Source organism: Pan troglodytes, chromosome 5, assembly GCF_028858775.2.
Source record: "Pan troglodytes isolate AG18354 chromosome 5, NHGRI_mPanTro3-v2.0_pri, whole genome shotgun sequence".
Taxonomy (NCBI): Eukaryota; Metazoa; Chordata; class Mammalia; order Primates; family Hominidae; genus Pan; species Pan troglodytes.
Genome location: NC_072403.2, coordinates 49509830 through 49533434, shown reverse-complemented (window position 1 = coordinate 49533434; position 23605 = coordinate 49509830). Strand labels below are relative to the sequence as shown.

At 50.2% G+C, this 23605-nt stretch overlaps 2 protein-coding genes across 6 annotated transcripts; one reads left to right on the top strand and one right to left on the bottom strand.

Annotated features, from left to right (window-relative positions):
• Positions 1-1453: 1453 nt before the first annotated feature.
• MAD2L1BP (MAD2L1 binding protein) lies at positions 1454-12974 on the bottom strand. Its single transcript, NM_001280256.1, is given in 6 exon segments — positions 1454-2373; positions 5755-6020; positions 6823-6844; positions 6847-6914; positions 9073-9194; positions 12618-12974. Coding segments are annotated over 6 exon segments (1011 nt in total). The 5' UTR covers positions 12638-12974; the 3' UTR covers positions 1454-1860.
• On the top strand, positions 11259-21992 carry GTPBP2 (GTP binding protein 2). 5 transcript variants are annotated; one of them, XM_016955583.4, is made up of 13 exons: positions 13191-13410; positions 13798-13870; positions 15439-15465; positions 15983-16167; positions 16529-16637; positions 16833-17030; positions 17331-17505; positions 17664-17883; positions 18416-18551; positions 18689-18747; positions 19684-19855; positions 20321-20485; positions 20698-21992. In XM_016955583.4, the coding sequence occupies exons 2-13, from the start codon at positions 13829-13831 to the stop codon at positions 20872-20874; spliced, it is 1665 nt and encodes a 554-aa protein (XP_016811072.1). In that variant the 5' UTR covers positions 13191-13410; positions 13798-13828; the 3' UTR covers positions 20875-21992. The 5 variants fall into 5 exon arrangements, with proteins under 5 accessions (XP_016811074.1, XP_016811073.1, XP_016811072.1 ...); XM_016955585.4 differs by lacking the exons at positions 13191-13410; positions 13798-13870 and adding an exon at positions 11259-11382; XM_016955584.3 differs by lacking the exon at positions 13798-13870 and having other exon boundaries at positions 13123-13410.
• Positions 21993-23605: the final 1613 nt, after the last annotated feature.

The window sequence follows — 23605 nt, the reverse complement described above, 5'->3', positions numbered from 1 at the left end:
GATGGAGTCTCTCTGTAACCCAGGCTGGAGTGCAGTGGCACCATCTCAGCTCACTGTAACCTCCGCCTCCCGGGTTCAAGTGATTCTCCTGCCTCAGCCTCCCAAGTAGCTGGGATTACAAGAGCCCACGACCACGCCTGGCTAATTGTTTTTCTTTTTCTTTTTTTTTTTTTTTTTTGAGACTGGGTCTCACTCTGTTGCCCAGGCTGGAGTGCAGTGGCATGATCTCGGCTCACTGCAACCTCTGCCTCCCGGGTTCAAGCAATTCTCCTGCCCCAGCCTCCCCAAGTAGCTGGATTACAGGCACTCGCCACTAAGCCCGGCTAATTTTTGTATATTTAGTAGAGACAGGGTTTCACCATGTTGGTCAGGCTGGTCTTGAACTCCTGAACTTGTGATCCACCCACCTCAGCCTCCCAAAGTGCTGGGATGCCAAGCATGAGCTACCATGCCCGGCCTTTTTTTGTGTATTTTTAGTAGAGATGGGGTTTCACCATGTTGGCCAGGCTGGTCTCCCTCCTGACCTCAGGCGATCTGCCCACCTTGGCCTCCCAAAGTGCTGGGATTATAGGCATGAGTCACCCACCTGGACTATACATACCATTTATATATTATACATACACACGCATATACCTATCCCCAACATCAGCAAGGTGTGGATTCTGTCTTCAACTTGCTTCCAAAAACTGAGGTGTTTGGCCAGGCACAGTGGCTCCTCCCCTCTCACTATTCAGCACACACCTGCTCACAGTTTACTACAAACCAAGCACCTAGCCAGACTATTTCCCAAAATCACTGCTCTCATTCAATGGCCTGCTAAGCTAAGTTCCTTACCACAATCTTCCCACATGAAGGTGACCTCTGCTTTGGGGGATACAGAATTTAAGCATCACAAAAATCTGGGATAAGAAAAGCACGTTGGCTAAAAGATAGCTAATGAGGACTCTAGTCCTAACTCTGCTATCAAACTACATATGCACTTGGCCAAGTCACTTAATTTCCTAGACTAGCCTGGGGCTGAACAAGAGAAAAAATCATTAGTAAAAAAATCCTAAGGCCAGGCACGGTGGCCCACACCTGTAATCCCAGCACTTTGGGAGGCCAAGGCAGGTGGATCACTTGAGGGCAGGAGTTCGAGACCAGCCTGGCCAACATGGTGAAACTCCATCTCTACTAAAAATACAAAAATTAGCTGGGCGTGGTGGTGCACACCTGCAATCTCAGCTACTCGAGAGGCTAAGACAGGAGAATTCCTTGAACCTGGGAGGTGGAGGTTGCAGTGACCAAGATTGTGCCACTGTACTCCAGCCTGGGCGATACAGCGAGACTCCATCTCAAAAAAGAAAAAAGAAAAAAAAAAAAAAATTCGAGAAGCCCTGAAGCAGAAGAGGCCAAGGAGAAAGACAAAATAGCCTAAAACCTGACAAGTTAAGTCAAAACAATTTCAGGAAAATATAATAAGAATCTATTTATTTTATATTTAAGTTCATAAGTCACATCCACATTATGTTCCTGGTAAAAATTCTGAAAGGACACAGCAAAGAGCAGAAGGGACACCTCCATAGAGTGTCTATGGACCCATTTTTGCTTCCCAACTCCTAATAGAAATGCCTGACCCAGCACCCTCTGGGAAAATCAACCTTTGATTCAAAGAGATGTTGTTCAGCAATGATTACAGTCACAGTCACAGCCACATGCCATCAGCCTATCAGGAAATCTGAGGGGAGGCAGACAACCAGAAGGAGAGTTGCTTCCTCTCTCACCAGGAAGCAACTCTAGCTCCAAACTAGATGGGTGATTCAGCGCCACATGGAGAAAGATAATTCAGCCATTGTGTTTTTAGGATTAAGAAGCACTCATTCACTCGCGGAAGCCTTTAAGTGTCACTGGTGCCTGGAACCAAATGTAGTCCTCCCAAGCCGTGGTTCGGATGGAAGGTCTGCCACATGACAGGGTCACAGTCAGTTTATGGCCCCGGCTGGGCACTCGATAGTTGAGCTTGGGTCGAAACCAATCTTCTCCACAGTTGCGGTGTCCCTGTGCCATGACGACGGTGCCCATGAGTGGAGGAGCCTGAAGCTCGCTAAAGGCATCAGCCATGAATATGGCTCGGAAGAGACGGCGCAAACAAGCTGCTGTGCTCAGGCTCTGGTCCACACTGTAGGGGGCCAGCAGAGACAAGTCGAGTTCATAGAACTCCTTGGGGCTTAGGGCATTGCCCCCAAGGAGAATCAGCACTCGCGGTACTAGTGTCCGTGCAAAGAAGTCCTCCAGGTGGCTGAGGACACTCTCCAGTTCTGCCAGGGCTTGTTGGCATTTCCTGCTGCTCACCTCAGTGGTGGCCCGAGGTTTCTTCTTCAGCATCTCCTCTGCCTGTGAGGACAAAGAATGGTGGGAGAGAAGAACAAGGCAGGGGGAAGCTAATGCTCTTTGAAAAGAACCCTGCTGGGATGTGTACATAGACTTACAGGACTTAATTTCTAGCTCAATGAACCGCCACAGCCAAAACACTGTGTTTTATCAGAGGGTATTATACTGAAAAGGAAAATATATTATTTGTACAAAACCATAATTCTCCCACATTTAGAACAGCAAACACAGTGTTCTGAAGGTGGAGGATATCCAGATATAAGCAACTAAAATAGAAATTTGGTGACATGACAAAGTGAACAACAAATTTTTGCTGTATGGGGAGTGATAACAGGAATGAGGATTATTTGGTCTAATAAACATGACTTTGAACTTGTTCTTCCACTTAAACATAGTAAACTGAACACATGCTTATTTGCACTTCCACCTGAAATATTACAAAATGAGAGAAAAGAAATTAAGAAACAAATGAAGGAAAGAAGAGGAAAGACTGACAAAGAAAACTCCCAAGAGGAAAGAACTGGAAACTACACAACACTAGCCAAATGCAAACACAGAAGTTTTGGAAGATAGCAGATGAAGAGTTGGCTGGGCGCAGTGGCTTACGCCTGTAATCCCAGCACTTTGAGAGGCCGAGGCGGGCGGATCACAAGGTCAGGAGATCAAGACCATCCTGGCTAACATGGCGAAACCCTGTCTCTACTAAAAATACAAAAAATTAGCCGAGTGTGGTGGCGGATGCCTGTAGTCCCAGCTACTAGGGAGGCTGAGGCAGGAGAATAGCCTGAACCCAGGAGGCAGAGCTTGCAGTGAGCTGAGATCACGCCACTGCACTCTAGCCTGGGCGACAGAGCAAGACTCTGTCTCAAAAAAAAAAAAAAAGAAAGAAGATGAAGAGTTAAGAGTTCAAGAGAGCTGAATACCAAGTGCTGACAGAAGGGACCCCCAAGGGATGCAAATTGATCCACACAGCAGAACCCCAGAAAGGTTTAGGAAGTGGTGATACAGGCACCACAGAGGCAAGAGTGAATATAGGGGAAATGAATGAAAATCTGTGTGAAGATGCTTAGATCATCTGCCAAATTTCTCCCCCATCCAGAGGGAAGACTTTCCAATCCCCACAAAGAGATCACCAGGTTCCCACCTAATCTCCTTATAGTGAAGTCTATCAGCTCATAAGGCCCAGGCATGCACACACAGCTTGCAATGATTTATTCTTTTTTTTTTTTTTTGAGACAGAGTTTCGCTCTTTCACCCAGGCTGGAGTACAGTGGCGCAATCTCGGCTCACTGCAACCTCCGCCTCCCGGGTTCACACCATTCTCCTGCCTCAGCCTCCCGAGTAGCTGGGACTACAGGCGCCCACCACCACGCCCGGCTAATTTTTTGTATTTTTAGTAGAGACAGGGTTTCACCATGTTAGCCAGGATGGTCTCAATCTCCTGACCTCGTGATTCGCCTGCCTCAGCCTCCCAAAGTGCTGGGATTACAGGCGTGAGCCACCGCACCCGGCCAATTTATTCTTAAATATTCACCAGACACAGAATAAAACTCTCCAACATTAAAGTCAAAGTCCAGAACAAAACAAATGGGGAATGGATTCTAGAAGAAATTGAGATGCCGCAAGGAACAAAGAAAAACTTAAAAATTCAATAATTAATATCCTCAGGCAAAAGAAGTTCATGGCCTGGCGCGGTGGCTCACACCTGTAATCCCAACAACACTTTGGGAGGCTGAGGCAGGTGGATAACCTGAGGTCAGGACTTCGAGACCAGCCTGGCCAACATGGTGAAACTCCATCTCTACTAAAAATACAAAAATTAGCCAGGTGGGCCAGGAGCAGTGGCTCACGCCTGTAATCCCAGCACTTTGGGAGGCCAAGGCGGGCGGATCACTTGAGGTCAGGAGTTTGAGAGCAGCCTAGCCAACATTGCGATACCCTGTCTCTACTAAAAATACAAAATTTAACCAGGTGTGGTGGCACATGCCTGTAATCCCAGCTACTTCGAGGCTGAGGCAGGAGAATCGCTTGAACCCAAAGTGCAGGTTGCAGTGAGCCGAGATCGCTCCACTGCACTCCAGCCTGGGCCACACAAGAGCGAGACTCCTTCTCAAAAAAAGAAACAAACAGGCGGAGCACGGTGGCTCATGCCTGTAATCCCAGCACTTTGGAAGGCTGAGGCAGGCGGATCACCTGAGGTCAGGAGTTCAAGACCAGCCTGGCCAACATGGTGAAACCCCGTCTATACTAAAAATACAAAAATTAGCTGGACATGGTGGCGCATGCCTATAATCCCAGGTACTCAGGAGGCTGAGACAGGAGAAGCACTTGAACCTGGGAGGCGGAGGTTGCAGTGAGCCAACATGGCACGACTGCACTCCAGCCTGGGTGACAGAGTGAAACTCCCTATCAAAAACAAACAAACAAACAAAAAATTAGCGGGGTGTGGTGGTGCATGCCTGTAATCCCAGCTACTGGGGAGGCTGAGGCAGGAGAATCACTTGAACCTGGGAGATTGGGGTTGCAGTGAGCTGCGATCATGCCACTGTCCTCCAGCCTGGGTGACAAGGCGAGACTCTGTCTCAAAAAAAAAAAAAAAAAATGAAGAAAAAAGAAGTCCATACAGAAATCAAACAACAGGATGCTATTAAAAAGAAACATGCAGGCCAGGCGCGGTAGTTCACGCCTGTAATCCCAGGACTTTGGGAGAGGCCAAGGCGGGCAGATCACTTGAGGTCAGGAGTTCGAGACCAGCCTGGTCAACATGGTGAAACCCCGTCTCTACCAAAAATACAAAAATAAGCCGGGCATGGTGGCACGTGCCTGTAATCCTAGCTACTGGGGAGGCTGAGGCATGAGAATCGCTTGAACCTGGGACATGGAGGCTGCAGTGAGCCGAGATCACGCCATTGCATTCCAGCCTGGGCAACAAGAGAGAGACTCTGTCTCAAAACATAAAATAAATTAATTAATTAAAATACAAAAATTAGCTGGGTGTGGTGGCAGGAGCCTGTAATCCTAGCTACTCGGGAGGCTGAGGCAGCAGAATCGCTTGAACCTGGGAGGCGGAGGGTGCAGTGAGCCGAGATCTCGCCACTGCACTCTAGCCTGGGCAACAGAGCAAGACTCTGTCTCAAAAGAAAAAAATGCAAACAGCCAGTTCATTAAGTCCAAATGCAACACGTGAGTTTCAGAAAGAAAGAACAGTTGAAAAAGCCAGAAGGGTTAGGCTACCAAAGACTAGAGTGGGGAGAAAGTGACTGAAGCCCTGGAAGCTGCTTATTCTCTCAGGCTTTGAAGATTTCTTAGACCCCCTTTCTACCTGCCTCCCATCTAAGAGCCACAAAGTCTTCCCACCAACTTGCTCCCAAAGCCTGTGCCTACCTGGGGAGAAGGTTTTCGGTAAAAGTGCTTAAGCTGTTCATAGGGCAGAGGGAGCTGCTGGCGTTGGTACATGATATGCTTTAGAAGTTCACAAGTAAACTGACAGCAGCCTTCCTGGCTCACAGGCCCAGGAAACACCACTGGTACCATGCAGTCTCTTGGGCAAAAGGCCTCCGAAGCGTTGAGAGGTTCCTGCATAGAGCTTGTCTCAAGTAGTTCTATCTGGGAGGCGTGAGTTTCTTCGGACTTCTCAAACCACTCCAAATCTGGTAGATGAAAAGAGGGACAAGAGAGAAAAATTAAAAACCTAAAAGCCAGTCAGTCTTCTCATTCCCTGTGGCCGACAAACCAGCCACCCTGAGAAAGCAGGCACTCCGACATACGCCCATATCCTCCGCAGCCTACAGTATGGGCCGTGGCAGGGAGAGATTCCTGATCCCTGTTGCCTGAGGAGATTTAATCGACTGCAAGATAGTGGGGGGATTTCGGAGGGCTCCCCGCTCAGAAAGCTGAGGGACTTGATCTGGGGAAATGAGTCAAAAGTGTAGTCAAGCAGTGTCCAGTGCGACCCAGGGCGATGGAGTCACAGCCAGAGCCGTGTAGGACACCCGGAAGACAGGGAAGACGGGCTAGGGAGAGGACCAGCGGATAAACGAATGGATGGCGCGGCGGTAGGGAAGAAACAGGTCCCCAAGGCTCCCCAAACTCTTGGCCCCACGCCTTACCAGGGACTGCGGCTGAGGACAGAACCTCCGCCTCCGGCGCAGCCATCACGACCTCCCCTCCGCTACTCCTTGCGGTTAGAATAAAGGTCTCGCGGGGCATCATGGGAAGCCGGCGCCTCCACTTCCGGCTCAGTTGGGTCGGAAAAAAGGCGCGGCGTCGCCGCAGTGTGGGGGAGGTTAAGTGGAGCTGGGATTTGAACCCTGCGTTCCTCCTTTAACACCCTGGCAAATGTACGCCTAACCCTTGCCCAGCAGGGAACCCAGGAGTTCTCAGCCACTGAGCGCTGCTTTCCAAAAGACACCAGCCCTCTTGCATCTATTCACTCCAGCATTCACTACTCACCGTGCACCTACTTCGTGCCAGGCCCTGTCCTAGGTGCTGGAGACAGCGGAGAACAAGCCAGGCGCGGGCCCCGTGCTCAAGGGGTTCACCGCCTGTAGATACAATACAATGTGATGAATTATACAGAAAAGTGTACACGGGGTGTGGAAGTGAAAAACAAGGGTGGCTGACCCACAGAGGGTAGGGGCTGGGAAGGAGTGGTCCCAGAAGAAATGTGTGAAGCTGTGACCTGTAGGATAAGTCAACAAGGTAAAGAGGAGGGCCTAGTGCTCCTGGAGACCTTGAGACAAGAGCATACTGTGTACAAGGAATGAAAAGAGTTCATATTATAAAGAGTTAAGGCTGTAGTGAATAACAGGAGCCAGATCATGGCAGGACCGTATAAGCCACATGAGAGTTTGGACTTGATCCTGTAGGCAGATGGGGAAGCCTTGAAAGGTTTAAGTAGGAGAGTGGCATGATTAAATTTACATCTTATAAATTTAATCTCTACCCTGGCTGCAGGATAGAGATTGGATTACAGAGAGGATAAGAGAGGAGGCAGGGATACCAGTTAGAGGTAGTGCAATTACCCGAGTACTTGATGAAAGCAGCCTAACCTAGCGTAGTCACGGTGGGGTGGAGATAATTGGGTAAACTCGAGATATTTAGGAGGTCCAGTGAACATAACTTGGGGATTGATTTACAAGGAGGAGGAGGAATAGAAATAGACTGAGAAGAGGCCAGGCGCGGTGGCTCACGCCTGTAATCCTAGCACTTTGGGAGTCCAAGGCAGGTAGATCACGAGGTCAGGAGTTTGAGACCAGCCTGGCCAACATGGTGAAACGCTGTCTCTACTAAAAATACAAAATTTAGCCAGGCATGGTGGCATGCACCTGTAATCCCAGCTACTCAGGAGGCTGAGGCAGGAGAATCGCTTGAAGCCGGGAGGCGGAGGTTGCAGTGAGCTGAGATCGCATCACTATACTCCAGCCTAGGTGACAGAGTGAGACTCCATCTCAAAAAAAAGAAAAAAAAGAAAGAGACTGACAAGAAAACAAGCAGGTTTCTGAATTCAGCAATTGTATGGGCAATTGTACCATTCAATGACAGAGGGAAGCAGGGTGCCGAGGCCAGGAGTTCAATACCAGCCAGGACAAGATTGGGGACCCTGTTTCTGCAAAATTAAAAATTTTTTTTAAAAGTTAGCCAGGTGTGGTGGTGCACAACTGTTGTCCTGGCTATTCAGGAGGCTGAGGCAGAGGATTGCTTGAGTCCAGGAGTTCGACACTTACAGTGAGCTATGATCATGCCACTGCACTTCAGCCTGGGCAGCAGAGCAAGACCATGACTCAAAAAAAAAAAAAGAAAAAAAGAAAAAAAAAAGGATGGAGGAAACACTAAAATAGGAAATAAGACCAGGTTTGTTGGGGTGGGAGGTGAGTAGGAGAAAAGACGAGTTCAGCTTTTCACAGATTGAATTTGACATCTCCATAGGACAATGAATAGAGATATTTAGGAATGCCATTTGCAATAAAGGTATGTATTTAAGAGCCATCAGCATGTTAGTGAATAAGATCACCCAGGGAGGGTGTAGAATGAGAATGGGCTAGGATATTGAAGACACTAATGTTTAGGGGATGACCAGAGAGACAGAAGCTATGGAGAAGACTAAAGAGTACCCACAGGAGGATAAAGAAAAATAGACAAATGGCCGGGCAAGGTGGCTCATGCCTGTACTCCCAGCACTTTGGGAGGCTTAGGTGGGAGGATTGCTTGAGCCTGGGAGGTTGAGGCTACAGTGAGCTGTGATCGCACCACTGCCCTCCAGCCTGGGTGACAGAGGGAGACCCTGCCTCCAAAACCAAAATAGACAAGTGGGGCCAGGCATGGTGGCTCATGCCTGTAATCCCAGCACTTTGGGAATTCAAGGCAAGGGGAGTGCATCAATCCAGAAGTTTGAGACCAGTCTGGGCAACATAATGAGACCTTGTCCCTACCAATAAATAAATAAATAAATAAAATAAGTGTCAGGTCATGGAGGCCAAGAAAAGGGTATGTTTCAGGAAGTAGGGACCAGAGGTCAAAACACACTATAAAAGTACAACAATTAGAGGCCAGGCACAGTGGCTCACGCCTGTAATCCCAGCACTTTGGGAGGTCGAGGTGTGCAGATCACCTGAGGTCGGGAGTTTGAGACCAGCCTGACCAACATGGAGAAACCCCGTCTCTACTAAAAATACAAAATTAGCCAGGCGTGCTGGTGCATACCTATAATCTCAGCTACTTGGGAGGCTGAGGCAGGAGAATCCCTTGAACCTGGGAGGCGGAAATTGTGGTGAGCTGAGGTCATGCCATTGTGCTCCAGCCTGGGTGACAGAGTGAGACTCCGCCTGGAAAAAAAAAAAAAAAAAAGTACAATGATTAAAATACTGGGTCTGACTGGGCATGGCAGCTCCAGCCTATAATCCCAGCATTTTGGGAGGCCGAGGTGGGAGAATTGCTTAAGGGCAGAGGGATTGCTGGAGTCCAGAAGTTTTTTGTTGTTGTTTGTTTGTTTGTTTTTAGATGGAGTTTTGCTCGTGTTGCCCAGGCTGGAGTGCAATGGCGTGATCTTGGCTCACTGCAACCTCTGCCCCCAGGGTTCAAGCAATTCTCCTGCTTCAGCCTCCCAAGTAGCTGGGATTACAGGTGCCCACCACCACACCCAGCTAATTTTTTGTATTTTTAGTAGAGATGGGGTTTCACCATGTTGGCCAAGCTGGTCTTGAACTCCTGTCCTTAGGTGATCCACCTGCCTCAGGCTCCCAAAGTGCTGGGATTACAGGAGTGAGCCACCGCACCTGGCTGAGTCCAGAAGTTTAAGACCAGTCTGGGCAACATAGTGAGATCTTGTCTCTATTAAAAAAAAAAAAAAAAAAAAAAAAGACAAGTGTCAGGTCATGGAGGCCAAGAAAAGGATGTGTTTCAGGAAGTAGGGACCAGAGGTCAAAACATACTATAAAAGTACAATGATTAAAATACTGGGTCTGGCTGGGCATAGTGGCTCACGCCTGTAATCCCAGCATTTTTGAGGAGGCCAAGATGGGAGAACTGCTTGAGTCCAGGAGTTCAAGACCGGCCTGAGCAACACGGCAAACCCCTTCTTTACAAAAAATACAAAACTTAGCCAGGCATGGTGGCATGCCCCTGTAGTCCCAGCTACCTGGGGGGCTGAAGTGGAAGAATCACTCTCTAGGGTTGGAGGTTGCAGTGAGTCAAGATTGTGCCATTGCACTCCAGCCTGGGTGACAGAAGGAGACCCTACCTAAAAAAAAAAAAAAAAAAAAAAAGTCAATCAATCAATCATTTTCTCTCTTCCTCCTCCTCACCACCCTTAAAAAATAAACAGGGCCGGGCACGGTGGCTCACACCTGTAATCCCAGCACTTTGGGAGGCCGAGGCAGGCGGATCAACTGAGGTTGGGAGTTCGAGTCCAGCCTGACCAACACGGAGAAACCACCGTCTCTACTAAAAACACAAAATTAGCCGGGTGTGGTGGCACATGCCTGTAATCCCAGCTACTCAGAAGGCTGAGGCAGGAGAATCGCTTGAACCCGGGAGGCGGAGGTTGCCGTGAGCCGAGATCGCGCCATTGCACTCCAGCCTGGGCAACAAGAGCAAAACTCCATCAAAAAACAAACAAACAAACAACAACAACAACTTCTGGACTCAAGCAATCCCTCTGCCTTTAAGCAATTCTCCCATCTCGGCCTCCCAAAATGCTGGGATTAAATAAATAATAAATAGATAAATAAATAAAATAGTAGGTCAGGTGTGGCAGCTCATGCCTGTAATCCCAGCACTTTGGGAACCCAAGGCAAGAGGATTGCTTGAGCCCAGGAGTTCAACACCAGCCTAGGAAACACAGGGGGACACCATCTCTACAAACAATAAAAACAAAAATTAGCTGGGCATGGTGGCTCGCACCTGTAGTTCCAGCTACTCCAGAGGCTGAGGTGGGAGGATCTGCTTGAGCAGGGGAGGTTGAGGCTGCAATGAGCTGTGATCACACCACTGCACTTCAGCCTGAGTGACAGAGGGAGACCTTGTCTCAAAAAATAAATAAAAATAAAAATAATCCATGTATATGAAGGGACACATGTTATCAGACAAGTGCAGCAGGCTCTGGTTATCAAGAGGGCCCAGGGCTGGTCATGGTGAGAATGTTGGGAGAATGGTCTTATCTCTTCCTTCCAATTCCCATCCTTCTTGAGATCTCTGAGTTCTCTAGTCTCTGTCTCTAAGCAGCAGTTTCCCTAGTAGGCCTGTGCCCCTGGCTAGGGTTGACCTCTACGGCATAACCTTTCCTTCAGTGGCACAGGACTAAGAAAAGTCACATGTGCTTTCAACCACTGAAGACCCACATAATTGGCCTATGGTCAGCTAGGCCCTTTTGCAGATTTTGGTCTCTCTGCTCTCACTGCTTTGGGAAATTATGCTATGTGGACAGCATGATCAGTAAACCTGCCTCCCTCCTTGTGGCCCTGGGAGGAAGCCATGGACTCTACCAAGTCTGAACCCCTGAAGGGATCACCAGAGGTAAGTCATTATTGCTGCTTCTAGTTTTCCAAGGACAACTGAGGTCTGGAGAGAAGAGTTGCTTAATTTCTTTTTCTTTTTTTTTTTTTTTTTTTTTGAGACGAAGTCTCGTTCTGTCACCCAGGCTGGACTGCAGTGGCATGATCTCAGTTCACTATAACCTCTACCTCCCGAGTTCAAGCGATTCTCCTGCCTCAGTCTCCCAAGCAGCTGGGACCACAGATGTGCACCACCATGCTGGGCTAATTTTTTTTTTTTTTTTTTTAGTTGGAGTCTCGCTCTGTTGCCCAGGCTGGAGTGCAATGGCGTGATCTCGGGTCACTGCAGCCTCCGCCTCCCGGGTTCAAGCGATTCTCCTGCCTCAGCCTCGCGAGCAGCTGGGATTACAGGCATGCGCCACCACGCCCAGCTAATTTTTGTATTTTTAGTAGAGACGGGGTTTCGCTATGTTGGCCAGGCTGGTCTCGAACACCTGACTTCAGGTGATCCGCACACCTTGGCCTCCCAAAGTGCTGTGATTTACAGGCGTGAGGCACCGCACCCGGCTGAGTTGTTTAATTTCTTGAACGTGTATGAGCACCTCGCAGTTCGAGAAGAGGGGAGAAGTGGACACACTGTGAGTGGTTTGAGTCATGAGACAGCCATGCGGCTGTGAATTGAGCCCTAGCGTCCTGACTCGTAGCTCAGCAACATAACTGCTTTTCCACCCTGCCTTTCTGTGTTCTGTGCACTGGCTTATGTCGCTGAATGTGTGTACTCTGTAGAGTGCAACAGCACTAAAGAGCTGGAGATTGCTTCACAAGAGAGTCAAAAGCCAAAAATCCCCTGTGGCCCTAGGCCAAGTTTCTATTCCCGGCCACTGCCCCGCCCTCGTGGTGGTTGGTGTAACCCGAGCCCTAGCCCCGCCCGAAGTAGGGGCCAGGCCCCTCCTACAGTCTTGGCCGTTTAAAACCAAACTCAGTTCTTCCCGATTGGTTCTGCTTCAAAACAAAGGGGAGGAGGAATACTCGCTTTGGGTATGCTTGCAGCCTTCGGGGAGGAAGCTGGTTTACGGGTTCGGGTCTCGTGTCGGGGCCACCGCGGTGCCTCCGGTTATTAAAACCAGCCCCTGGACGGTGCCAGCCTGGTAATAAAGCAGTGACTACTATGTAAAGGTAGCATAATCATCCCAACAATAACAGCCGTAATTTGGCTAATCACCATCCGCCTCCGCCCTGGCGTGCGCCCTGACTCACCCCAGCGGCACGCGGGCCATAGGGGAAGAAACTGAGGCAGAGGCGGAGCCAGCAGGCTGGCGGCACCAGTAGCCTCAGTTCTGCAGCTCTCGAGGTCCAAAACCTGTTGTCTAGGATCCGCGCTAAAGGGCCAAATCCCGGAGCGCCCACAAAGCTCGATTCTGATGTAAGCTCTTCTACGCTGGTGTCCTCGCGTCCCCACCCCAGGCCTCGAGGCTCTAAATTCCCCCCAAGTCCTAGAAAAAGAACATAGCGCGAGGACTGGAAGTCAGACTACAGCTCCCTTAAGCCTTTGCGCGCCAAGGCGCGCTCCTTCCCCACGCCTCCGACGACTCCCGCGGCCACTTGCGCCGCGATGCCTCCTGGGAGTTGTAGGGCGGCGACGTGTCATTTGAGCGAATTCCCAGGCCTGGGGACTGTATATCCCGTGGTGCCCCGCGGCTGTTTCTGACGCGACCCGGAGGCCAGGGAGGTGGGGGGCGTAGCTTATGCAGAGCCCCACCCCACTCTGCTCAGGCCGGCCGGACACGGCAGTGGCAGTAAGGGCGGCGGCGACGGCGGCGGCGGTCGGGGGAGGGGCCGGGCGGGGGGCTGGCGGCAGCGGCGGATGGACTCGCGGGTATCGGAGCTGTTCGGCGGCTGCTGCCGGCCCGGAGGGGGCCCGGCCGTGGGCGGAACCCTCAAGGCTAGGGGGGCCGGCAGCAGCAGCGGCTGCGGGGGGCCAAAGGGAAAGAAGAAGAACGGAAGGAACAGAGGGGGCAAAGCCAACAACCCCCCGTACCTGCCCCCCGAGGTGAGCACCTGAGAAGTGGTAGGGCGGGAAGAAGCCACTCTTTCCGGCCCCGTACTCTAGGGAGGCGGGACCCAGATAATTAATCTCCCCTTCCGGTGTCGAGACCCCAGGGAGGAGGGGCACGGGAGGAGAACACCTCTTTCAGGTCCCGGGACCCCAGAGAGGAAGGGCAGAGACTGGACTCTCAGGTGACAGGACCTCAGGGAGGAAGAGTGGAGAGGGAGGACTCCCCCTTCTGATCTAGATTACCCCAGGAGAGAAGTAGAGAAAGGGGATCCCAGGAAGAGCACACCGACCAACTGCGTGTGCCGCCATAGGGGAAGAGAGACTGCATCCTGGGACGAGAGGCAGACAGTAACCACCACTTCTTCTAAACTTGTTCCACAGGGAGAAGGGGAGTACCCGGGAAAAGAGCAATATGTTCCACACGGACACACACACAGTACTCGGGAAAAGAGCAGTATGTTCACTACACACACACACACACACACACACACAGCCTAAGCCAGTGGTTATCAAACTTTGGCGTGTATCGAATCACCCGGATTGCTGGCCCCCAACGCCTGGCCAATTTTATTTTTTTATTATTATTATTATTTTTTTTTTTTTTTTGAGACGGAGTCTCTGTTACCCAGGCTGGAGTGCTGTAGGGCTATCTCAGCTCACTGCAACCTCGGCCTCCCGGGTTCTCAATCGATTCTTCTGCTGCAGCCTCCCGAGTAGCTGGCATTACAGGTGCCCGCCACCACGCCCAGATAATTTTTGTATTTTTAGTAGAGATGGGGTTTCACCATGTTGGCCAGGCTGGTCTCAAACTCCTGACCTCAGGTGATCCACCCGCCTCGGCCTCCCAAAGTGCTGGGATTGCAGGCGTGAGCCTCCGTGCCCAGCCTAGAATTTCTGATTCTTTCTTACTAGTGAGGATGGGCCTGAGAATTTGCATTTCTTACAAGTTCCCATGTGATACTAATGCTGCTGGTCCCAGGACCTCACTTTGGGAACCATTGGTCTGGGCCCTAGACTGTCATTCTTGTACCACATTTTTTGAAGCCACCCATCCCCAGAAAAATGATTAAAAGGTTTTTATTGATGGGGAAAAAAAATAATCTCCTTAACACACCATGAGGTGGAGATTATGAGTGAAGACCTATTAGGGCCTGGGAGCCAGACAGCCTTGAACGGATGGAATGATGACAGGAAGGGAAGAGGAAAAATAAAATATCCAGAGAGGCGGGTAGAAAAATGCAGACTGGCCAAACAGGCAAATCCCATATCCCTTTGTACCTGGGAGGGGAAGGCTCAGGTAACAGGGTGCTTCTGTGCTGTGCTACCCACTGGAGCTAGAAGAGACTGTGGGGTGGATTCAGGATTTCACCTCCACTGAGGTTAGGGGGCAAGAGGTAAAGGCCATAGCGAGTCTGTCCGCTTCATTACATTTTCTGAGTTTTTCTGTTCCTCTCAGCCCCAGCTTTGGAGCTCTTCTCCTCTCTCACCTAGATCTTCTCGGTCATCAGGCTTGTAGTGACCATTGCTGAGCTCACCCTTTGGCTCTGATCCAGAACCTCTTGCAGCCTCTTACTCTAGATGACATCAGCTGAAAGGGGCAGGCAGGGAGGAAATGGTGTTTCCTAGACCAGTGACAAAGAAAGGTTTTAACAGCCTGGGCACAGAGGAGACATAGACTTCTGGGAAAAGCAGGTTTGAGGCCCTGGAGGTGGGGAGGAAGGGATGATCTTGCATCTAGGAAGAACGTGCTGCCAGTGATCAAAGAATGGATTGATTCAGTGTTCTGTTCCTGGCTTAAATGGGTGACTCCTTGTGTCCTTATAGGCCTTCCCTTCATAGAGGCCATGCTGGGGGTGAATAGAGGATCTTGTCTGCCACTGACCTTTGACAGGCACTTGCCTAACCAAGTGCCAGTGGGGCTTCCTGCTTTCTCAAGTTAGCTACCTGGACCCAGTGGGAATTGAGGGGAAGTAGGGATTGGGTCTGTACAGTGTATGGTAACTGCTCACTGTTTCTTTTCAGGCTGAAGATGGAAACATTGAATATAAAGTGAGTCCTAGGCTGGGGAAAAGCAGGGGCTGGGGTAGGTTGTCCTTGCCAGTGTGGGATAATTTCTTTTTTCTTTCTTTTTTTTCTTTTTTTTTTTTTGAGATGAAGTTTTGCTCTTGTTGCCTAGGCTGGAGTGCAGTGGCGCAATCTCAGATTCTCCTGCCTCAGCCTCCCAAGTAGCTGGGATTACAGGCATGCGCCACCACGCCTGGCTAATTTTGTATTTTTAGTAGAGATGAGGTTTCTCCATGTTGGTCAGGCTGGTCTCAAACTGCTGACCTCTGGTGATCCACCAGCATGGGATAAGTTCTCTGAGAGCCTTCCAACTTCATAATTATAGCAGTTTAAGGATATGGTTCAGGTTAAGGGCTCTGTACCTCGTTCTGTTGGAGGGGGATCAGGTATGAGTTTAAGTGGAAAGAGAAAGTCCTGGTCCTTGCAGCAGAACAGGTGGGGACCATGTAGGTTTGGGAGGAACACCTCTGATTTCACCTTATGATACCCCACTTGCCCTAAGTTGAAGCTGGTGAATCCATCCCAGTACCGCTTTGAGCACCTGGTGACACAAATGAAGTGGCGGCTCCAGGAGGGACGTGGTGAGGCCGTCTACCAGATTGGGGTAGAGGACAATGGGCTGCTGGTGGGGCTGGCTGAGGAGGAAATGCGAGCTTCGCTCAAGACCCTGCACCGGATGGCAGAGAAGTATGCTTCCCCTTCCCCACCAGTTCTCCTTTACCTGACTTGGGGGGACCCATGCATACCCAGTTACCTAGGGCCTGAGGGGCCAAGGTGGGACTTTCCTTCTCTTGACAAAGGGCTGAAGTGGGGAGGGTTAGTGTTTTGGTCCCCTCCTCACTGGACCTAGGCTGTTTTGCTCCTTGAATTAAGATATGTATATTTGTTTTAAAGGGAACTGTGAATGAGGAATAGATTGGAGGGTGGTAGGAAGTGCACTAAGGTATTGGGAGCTCTGTGGGAGGTGCAGGAAGTCTGTAGGTCCAGAGCGAGCCTGGAATAGGAGAAGGACAGGTGAGATATGGCAGCTGTGGCCTTGCTGTGACAGGGTTGGGGCAGACATAACCGTTCTTCGAGAGCGAGAAGTGGATTATGATAGCGACATGCCCCGGAAGATCACCGAGGTGCTAGTACGAAAGGTCCCTGACAACCAACAGGTGAGCACACACCCATCCCTGTCTCTCATGTCCACACTGTGGAAGGGCCCTGTGGTGGCAGGCTGTCTCCTGGCCTGGGATCCTGGGGGCTTCCAGTTCATCACTTGCTCCCTAGGGAGCGTCACTGCCCTTGACCCAGTCTTCAGTTAGAGGGGTGAGAGATTGGAGTTCTTATCTCTGGCAATTCATCCACAGTTCCTAGACCTCCGTGTGGCCGTCCTGGGGAATGTGGACTCCGGGAAGTCAACTCTGCTTGGAGTCCTGACCCAGGGAGAGCTGGACAATGGGCGGGGCCGGGCTCGGCTCAACCTTTTCCGCCACCTGCATGAGATTCAGTCTGGCCGAACCTCCAGCATCAGCTTCGAGATCCTGGGCTTTAACAGCAAGGGAGAGGTGCATGGGATCAATGGGACCCAATGGGGCCAGACTCTGAGGATGGGATGGTAGTAGTGAAGGACATAGGATGGGGGTAGAGTGTGGAGACTTTTTGAAATAGTATAGATGAATGCCCTGAGGGGACTGTGAACAAGCTCTGCCCCTCTTAGGAAATCAATGGGGAATCAACTAAATTAAATAAAAAATGGGGTCAAGATTAAGAGGCAGGGTCACCCAGGGAATGGTTTAGGTCCTGGCAACTCTGAAGGGGTTGGAAGGGCTGGCAGGAGGCACTGAGGGCCCTGGGCCCTGGGCCAGGTGGTGAATTACAGCGACTCACGGACAGCAGAAGAGATCTGTGAGAGCAGCTCCAAGATGATCACCTTCATCGACCTGGCAGGCCACCATAAGTACCTACACACCACCATCTTTGGCCTCACATCATACTGCCCCGACTGCGCCCTGCTCCTCGTCAGTGCCAACACTGGGATTGGTACGAGGCATTAGGGCAGGGACAGGGCTGAAGGGGGGTGCTGACTCTCCTACCCTGGGCCTCAAATCTTGGAGACAGACCAATGCTCCTCTTCTTCCCTCTCCTCCCTCCTGCATTCTCACTCTTCTCTCCTGCTGCTTGCTGTCCTTATGAGGCAGCTGGCACCACAAGGGAACATCTGGGGCTGGCCCTGGCCCTGAAAGTGCCCTTCTTCATCGTGGTCAGCAAGATCGACCTATGTGCCAAGACCACAGTGGAGAGGACAGTACGCCAGCTGGAGCGGGTCCTCAAGCAGCCTGGCTGCCACAAGGTCCCCATGCTGGTCACCTCTGAGGATGATGCCGTCACTGCTGCCCAGCAGTTTGCTCAGTCACCCAAGTAAGCCCACCTTACTCTAAAGCCCTGATCCACTAGGAAGGCTGCCACAGAGCCCAGGGCCCAGAAGCATGATATCCTACTCCTCCAGGGCCAGACCAGTTCTGGCTTAGTTCTGCGGGTGTTTCAGCTTGGGATTGTGGAGGGGCATCTTGCTAAAGGGCTTGAACCTCCTCCAGGGCCAGACCAGTTCTGGCTTAGTTCTGCGGGTGTTTCAGCTTGGGATTGTGGAGGGGCATCTTGCTAAAGGGCTTGACCCTCCTCCTGAGCCAACCTGGAGCACTGCTGATGCCTGGGACCATGGGGATGAAGTGCTATACCAGGTATTTGCTGTTTCCCTTGGGCTCTGGGATGGGCTTTTTGTGTGACATTGCTCTACTGGCTCACAAGAAGGCCCAGAGTTCCTGAGCCATTTGCAGACAGGAGAGAGGGGCCCCCAGCCAAGAACAAAGCTCACCTTTCCATGTATGGGGCTCTGGCCTCTGCCTCCTGTTTGGACTGTCTTCATCTGTCCATTCCATGCCTCCCTCTACAGTGTCACCCCCATCTTCACATTGTCCAGTGTGTCTGGAGAGAGTCTGGACCTCCTCAAAGTCTTTCTGAATATTCTGCCGCCACTCACCAACAGCAAAGAGCAAGAGGAACTCATGCAGCAGCTGACAGAGTTCCAGGTAGTTGACTGCCCAAACATCTAATAGGCTGGGAAACAGGGAGGGGCTGCTTCTGACCAAACCCAGAGTCTGTTTAGAGATTTTGGACCCACCAGCCCTACTTGGCAGGCCATTGATAGCGTTTTCTTTGGCTTCAGGTGGATGAAATCTACACAGTACCAGAGGTGGGGACTGTTGTTGGAGGAACACTTTCCAGGTGAATTGTCTTGCTTGCTACCCTCCCCACTCAGCCCTCACCCATATACTCAAAGACATCCTGGCCCAAAGGAGGAGACCCTGGAATTGAACGGAACCCACTTAAAGGACATGCTTATTTGCAGATTAGGCTTTCACTATCAGAAGAGCTGGAGAACGGTAGTCTGTTGGCTTTGGAGGGAAGAAACAGTATTGCTGCCTATTGGGGAATCTCCAGGCCCCTGAGAGAGAAGTGTGGGTCTTGGGCTCCAGGAAGAAAACTAGAGTGTATTCAACTGACTTCATCTCACACAGGGAAATGAGAGACGTCACTTAAGACTCTTCTTTCTTTCTTTCTTTCTTTCTTTTTTTTGAGACAGAGTCTCGCTCTGTCGCCCAGGCTGGATTGCAGTGGAGCGATCTTGGCTCACTGCAACCTCTGCCTCCTGGGTTCCAGCAATTCTCCTGCCTCAGCCTTGAGTAGCTGGAATTACAGGCGCCTACCACCATGCCCGGCTAATTTTTGTATTTTTAGTAGAGACGGGGTCGTCACCATGTTGGCCAGGCTGGTCTTGAATTCCTGACCTCAAGTGATCCACCTGCCTCAGCCTCCCCAAGTGCTAGGATTACAGGTGTGAGCCAACGCGGCTGGCCTAAGCCTCTGCAAAGCAGAGAATGAAACCCAAGGGGATAACTTGCTCCTTCAGCGGTTAGGTGTTCGGTGTTGTTAAACCAGCAAGTGTCTCTCTGTCCACCATCACTGCTGGCCTTTTCTGAAATTAGTCTTCTGATTCTGAACTCTGGCAGTGAGCCCTGTTACATCCAAGTCAGAATTTAGGGTTCTTCCCCACTTGAGGGACTCAACCCTAGAAGGGAAGGAATGCTCTGGGTGATCCTAATAGAGAAGTAGGTATGGGGACCTTGGCTGACACTGTGCCACCTGCCCTCTGGGCTGCAGTGGGATTTGCCGTGAGGGGGACCAGCTGGTGGTGGGCCCCACGGATGATGGCTGCTTCCTGGAGCTGAGAGTATGCAGCATCCAGCGCAACCGCTCTGCCTGTCGTGTGCTGCGAGCTGGTCAGGCTGCTACATTGGCGCTTGGGGACTTTGACCGTGCACTGCTTCGCAAGGTGAGGTGGGTGCATGGGTTGGGGAGGGAACGCTAAGAGAAGTGCCTAGGAGACTGGCTACTGAATGAGCACCTATCTAAGGTGCTTCAGAGAAACTCAGAGGAAACACACTCTCTGACCCAAGAAGCTTCTGGTCTAGCTACATAGACTATAAAAACAGCTTAACGTACTCATGAGGTACAGATAACTAAATATGAATCACTATGTTACACTGTTTTTAGTGAACACTATTTTTAGTGTTCAGGACCCTAAAAATGTGAAGCGTTAGATGGGCTAGAGGACGTAGGAGGTGGGTAAAGACTCATTCCCTCAGAGAGTTTTGATTATTGTCTTTTGAGGTCTTTGTGTTTAGAGTTGTGTAGAGGAAGAGGAAATTCAGGAGCTATAAAGGGTGTGGGGTGGCTGGGGAGGGAGAGTCTGATGTTAGAGCTGCCCTTCCTGGGCCTGGGGTCTGTTCCTCCCCAGGGCATGGTGATGGTGAGCCCGGAGATGAATCCTACCATCTGCTCGGTGTTTGAGGCAGAGATAGTCTTACTCTTCCATGCCACCACCTTCCGACGAGGATTCCAGGTGACAGTACACGTGGGCAACGTACGTCAGACGGCAGTGGTGGAAAAGATCCATGCCAAGGTGAGAGGGACCTGGCCTTCCATTTCTCCAGAGGTCAGAAAAGAGGGAGGCCTGCCCCAGACTGGCAGAGAACTCCTTGATCCCACAATGGGAATAAAACCCCACTTAGGGTGGGTAGCGGCCTGATAGGCCTCTGGAGGGTGGAGAGCCACGGCTGGCAGAGAATGGGACAGAAGGCACTGGCCAGGGGAGTGACCACTTATTTGCTGCAGGACAAACTGCGGACAGGCGAGAAGGCAGTGGTACGTTTCCGCTTCCTGAAACACCCAGAGTACCTGAAGGTGGGCGCCAAACTGCTGTTCCGGGAGGGTGTCACCAAGGGCATCGGCCATGTCACTGATGTACAAGCCATTACAGCAGGAGAAGCCCAGGCCAACATGGGCTTCTGAACCCTTCAGGCAGGGACAGTTCTATTGCTGTCCCTACAATATATAAGGTGACTTCTGGCCATGCTGCCCTGCCATTGGCGGCTCTGTGTGTTAATAGGCTAGGGAGAGAGGGGTGCTGTCTGCCACTTGCTCCCTGCCAACTTTCTGGAGAGGTGCCAAATTTGGTGTGGCCAGGAAAGGGCAGTCCTGAGGGAGAAGACAGGATTCAGGGCAGTGCTCAGAAGCTGTGTGCTCACCTGGTTGGCTCATCAAACCTGGCAACCCTGTGGCCTGTCTGCCGGAGCTGACTGGATCCACTCATCAATTCTTCGTCCCCACTACTAAGACTGGGCATGTTTTGCTGGTGTGGTCTCTGCACTTCAGGAATTATCACAACAGGGGGTAGCCCTCAAAAGCACTCCTTTTTCTATACCTCTTCTCAAGGCCATGTAAGTTGCCCATCTCTACCTGGCTGTGGACAAAAGGTTATCTGCTCTTGGCCATCTGGTGGTGGTGGCGGCCCAGAGTCTGAAGAAATGGCACAGGGACAGTGAATGGTAGTGTTGCCACCCTGTGCTGAGGCCTGAGGCCTCTTCCTCAGCTTTATCTCCCTTTCCTTCACTCAAGGGCCATTTCCCCAGTCCCTATCTCCCCCATCCCCTCCCGGCTTATAGGCCCCACAGGTGCTATTTGTTGTGCTGGCCCAGGCGTGGGGCTACCAAGCAAAGGCTTGGCATATACCAAAGGCCAGCTGCATGCCCATCAGTCTGGTCTTTTTCCTCTGCGGTCATGTTGGCTTTCATGCTGGATCAAATCTTTTACTTTCCCAGACTGGTGGCATCTGAGTTCCCCATCCTACCACTCTCACCCCACTTTCCTGCCCCACCTAAACCCTCGTTTTAGTAATTTGTAGTGACTGTTCCCTTCCCTCTGTTGAAGGGAACCAGGAGGAAAGGGAAAGATGTTGCCATATTTCCTACTCTTTAGGCATGGACTCTCCTTTCCCTTTGTTAGTGTCCTGGGTTCCCATGGACTCAGGGATTTGTTGGCTGAGGTTTCTCTGTGCATATATATATATACATATGTATATATATTTAAATACACATATATATTGTACAGAATAAAAATGTTTTATTGAATACACTGTGCTTATGCGTTAGCTACAGGCTCAGCTTCCTTCCAGGGCTAGATACCTCTTCAGGATTAGAGACAAGTGAAACCCCAACACTGCTGAGCCCTGAATGTGGAAAGAGCCCAGCTGGTATCTCGTTCACCATTGTTTTTCTCTCCTCCACATAGGTTCAGAGTTCCAGTATTGTAACCAAGTATTGTGGCCTATTTTCCGTAGTTCAAGTGAGCAGAGTACTGAGGCCTTTCACGTGAAATAGGTAGCTACCCTGTATTTGAAGAGTTGGCCACTTGCTAGTGGTCAGAATAGTAAGGAGCCCACTTCTGTGCCCTGTCAGAGATACAGTGCCAGCTACTTAAAGAAGAGTAGAATTTAGAGACAAAAGGTAATCTGGTCCCATATTTTTCAAGTTTACATAGCCTAAATTACTCTTGGAACAATGAGGGCCACTTGACCAAACCTTAGTCCCTGTTCCTGTTTCCATGTTCATACTACTTGATTTTGACATTTTATGGGTAAATAGGGGCCAAAGTCAACTGTAAATAGAAACTGCATTTTGAGGAGACCCTGGAAAAGAAATATGTGACCCAAAGTCCTATGTGGCATTCTGCCTCTAGAGTATTAAAGTGATAGCTTCCCTACCACTCAGGCTGTTTTATAAAATGTAACTGGTTTAACTTGCTACTAACAAGCCTGTAGTTGAACAACTTCCTCCTGTATTAGGGGCTAAGCTGTTTACTTCCTCTCTATAGCTGCTGATAGAGATGAAAGCTTTGTCCACAGTTTACTTATCTTTTGCCTGTATTGTAAACAAAATTTTGGAAAATCACATTTCAGTACTTAATAAGACATCTCCAGGAACTAGTGAGCCTCTCTGCAACATTAATGGAACATTTAGGGGGATAAAAAGTATATAAGGCAGACTCCCAAGGAGTTTATACATGTTTATGATCCCAATTGTGGTAATCAGATCTAAAATTCTTCACTATATACATTCATCCAATGAGTATCAGCACCTATCATGTGCAAAGCACTATGAAGAATCCTTGCCTTTAAGAAGCTACATAGCTAGTTAGGGGGAAAAGGCCACTTTTTTTTTTTTGAGACAGGGTCTCAGACTGTCACCCAGGCTGGAGTGCAGCGGCACAATCATGGCTTATTGCAGCCCCAAACTCCCAGATTCAGGTGATCCTCCCAACCTCAGCCTCCTGAGTAGGTACGACTACAGGCATAAGCCACCATCTTTGTATTTTTTGTAAAGACTGTTTTGCCATGTGGCTTAGGCCGGTTTTGAACTCCAGGGCTCCAGTAGTCCACCCACCTCAGCCTCCCAAAGTGTTAGGATTACAAGCATCAGCCACCGTGACTGGCTAAATATTGTCTTTTATTAGATATTCAAGTATCATAAAAGCAGAAAATATTTTTGAAGAAAAAAATTTCCTGGTAAATCTAGTGGTTTTCAAATCTTCCCCACCTCTTCAAACTAAATATAGAACCCCCCCCCAATTTATAAATAAAATAAAAAGTAGACGTTGGGGCTGGCCTGGTGGCTCAGGCCTGTAATCCCAGCACTTTGGGAGGCCAGGGCGGGTGGATCACTTGAGATCAAGAGTTCAAGACCAG

Coding starts and splice junctions, on each gene's coding strand:
- GTPBP2 (XM_016955584.3), top strand. CDS start 13,225: ATGGACTCGCGGGTATCGGAGCTGTTCGGCGGCTGCTGCCGGCCCGGA. Junction 17,031..17,330: donor GCTTTAACAGCAAGGGAGAG/GTGCATGGGATC, acceptor GCCCTGGGCCAG/GTGGTGAATTACAGCGACTC. Junction 17,884..18,415: donor CAGTTTGCTCAGTCACCCAA/GTAAGCCCACCT, acceptor CTCCCTCTACAG/TGTCACCCCCATCTTCACAT.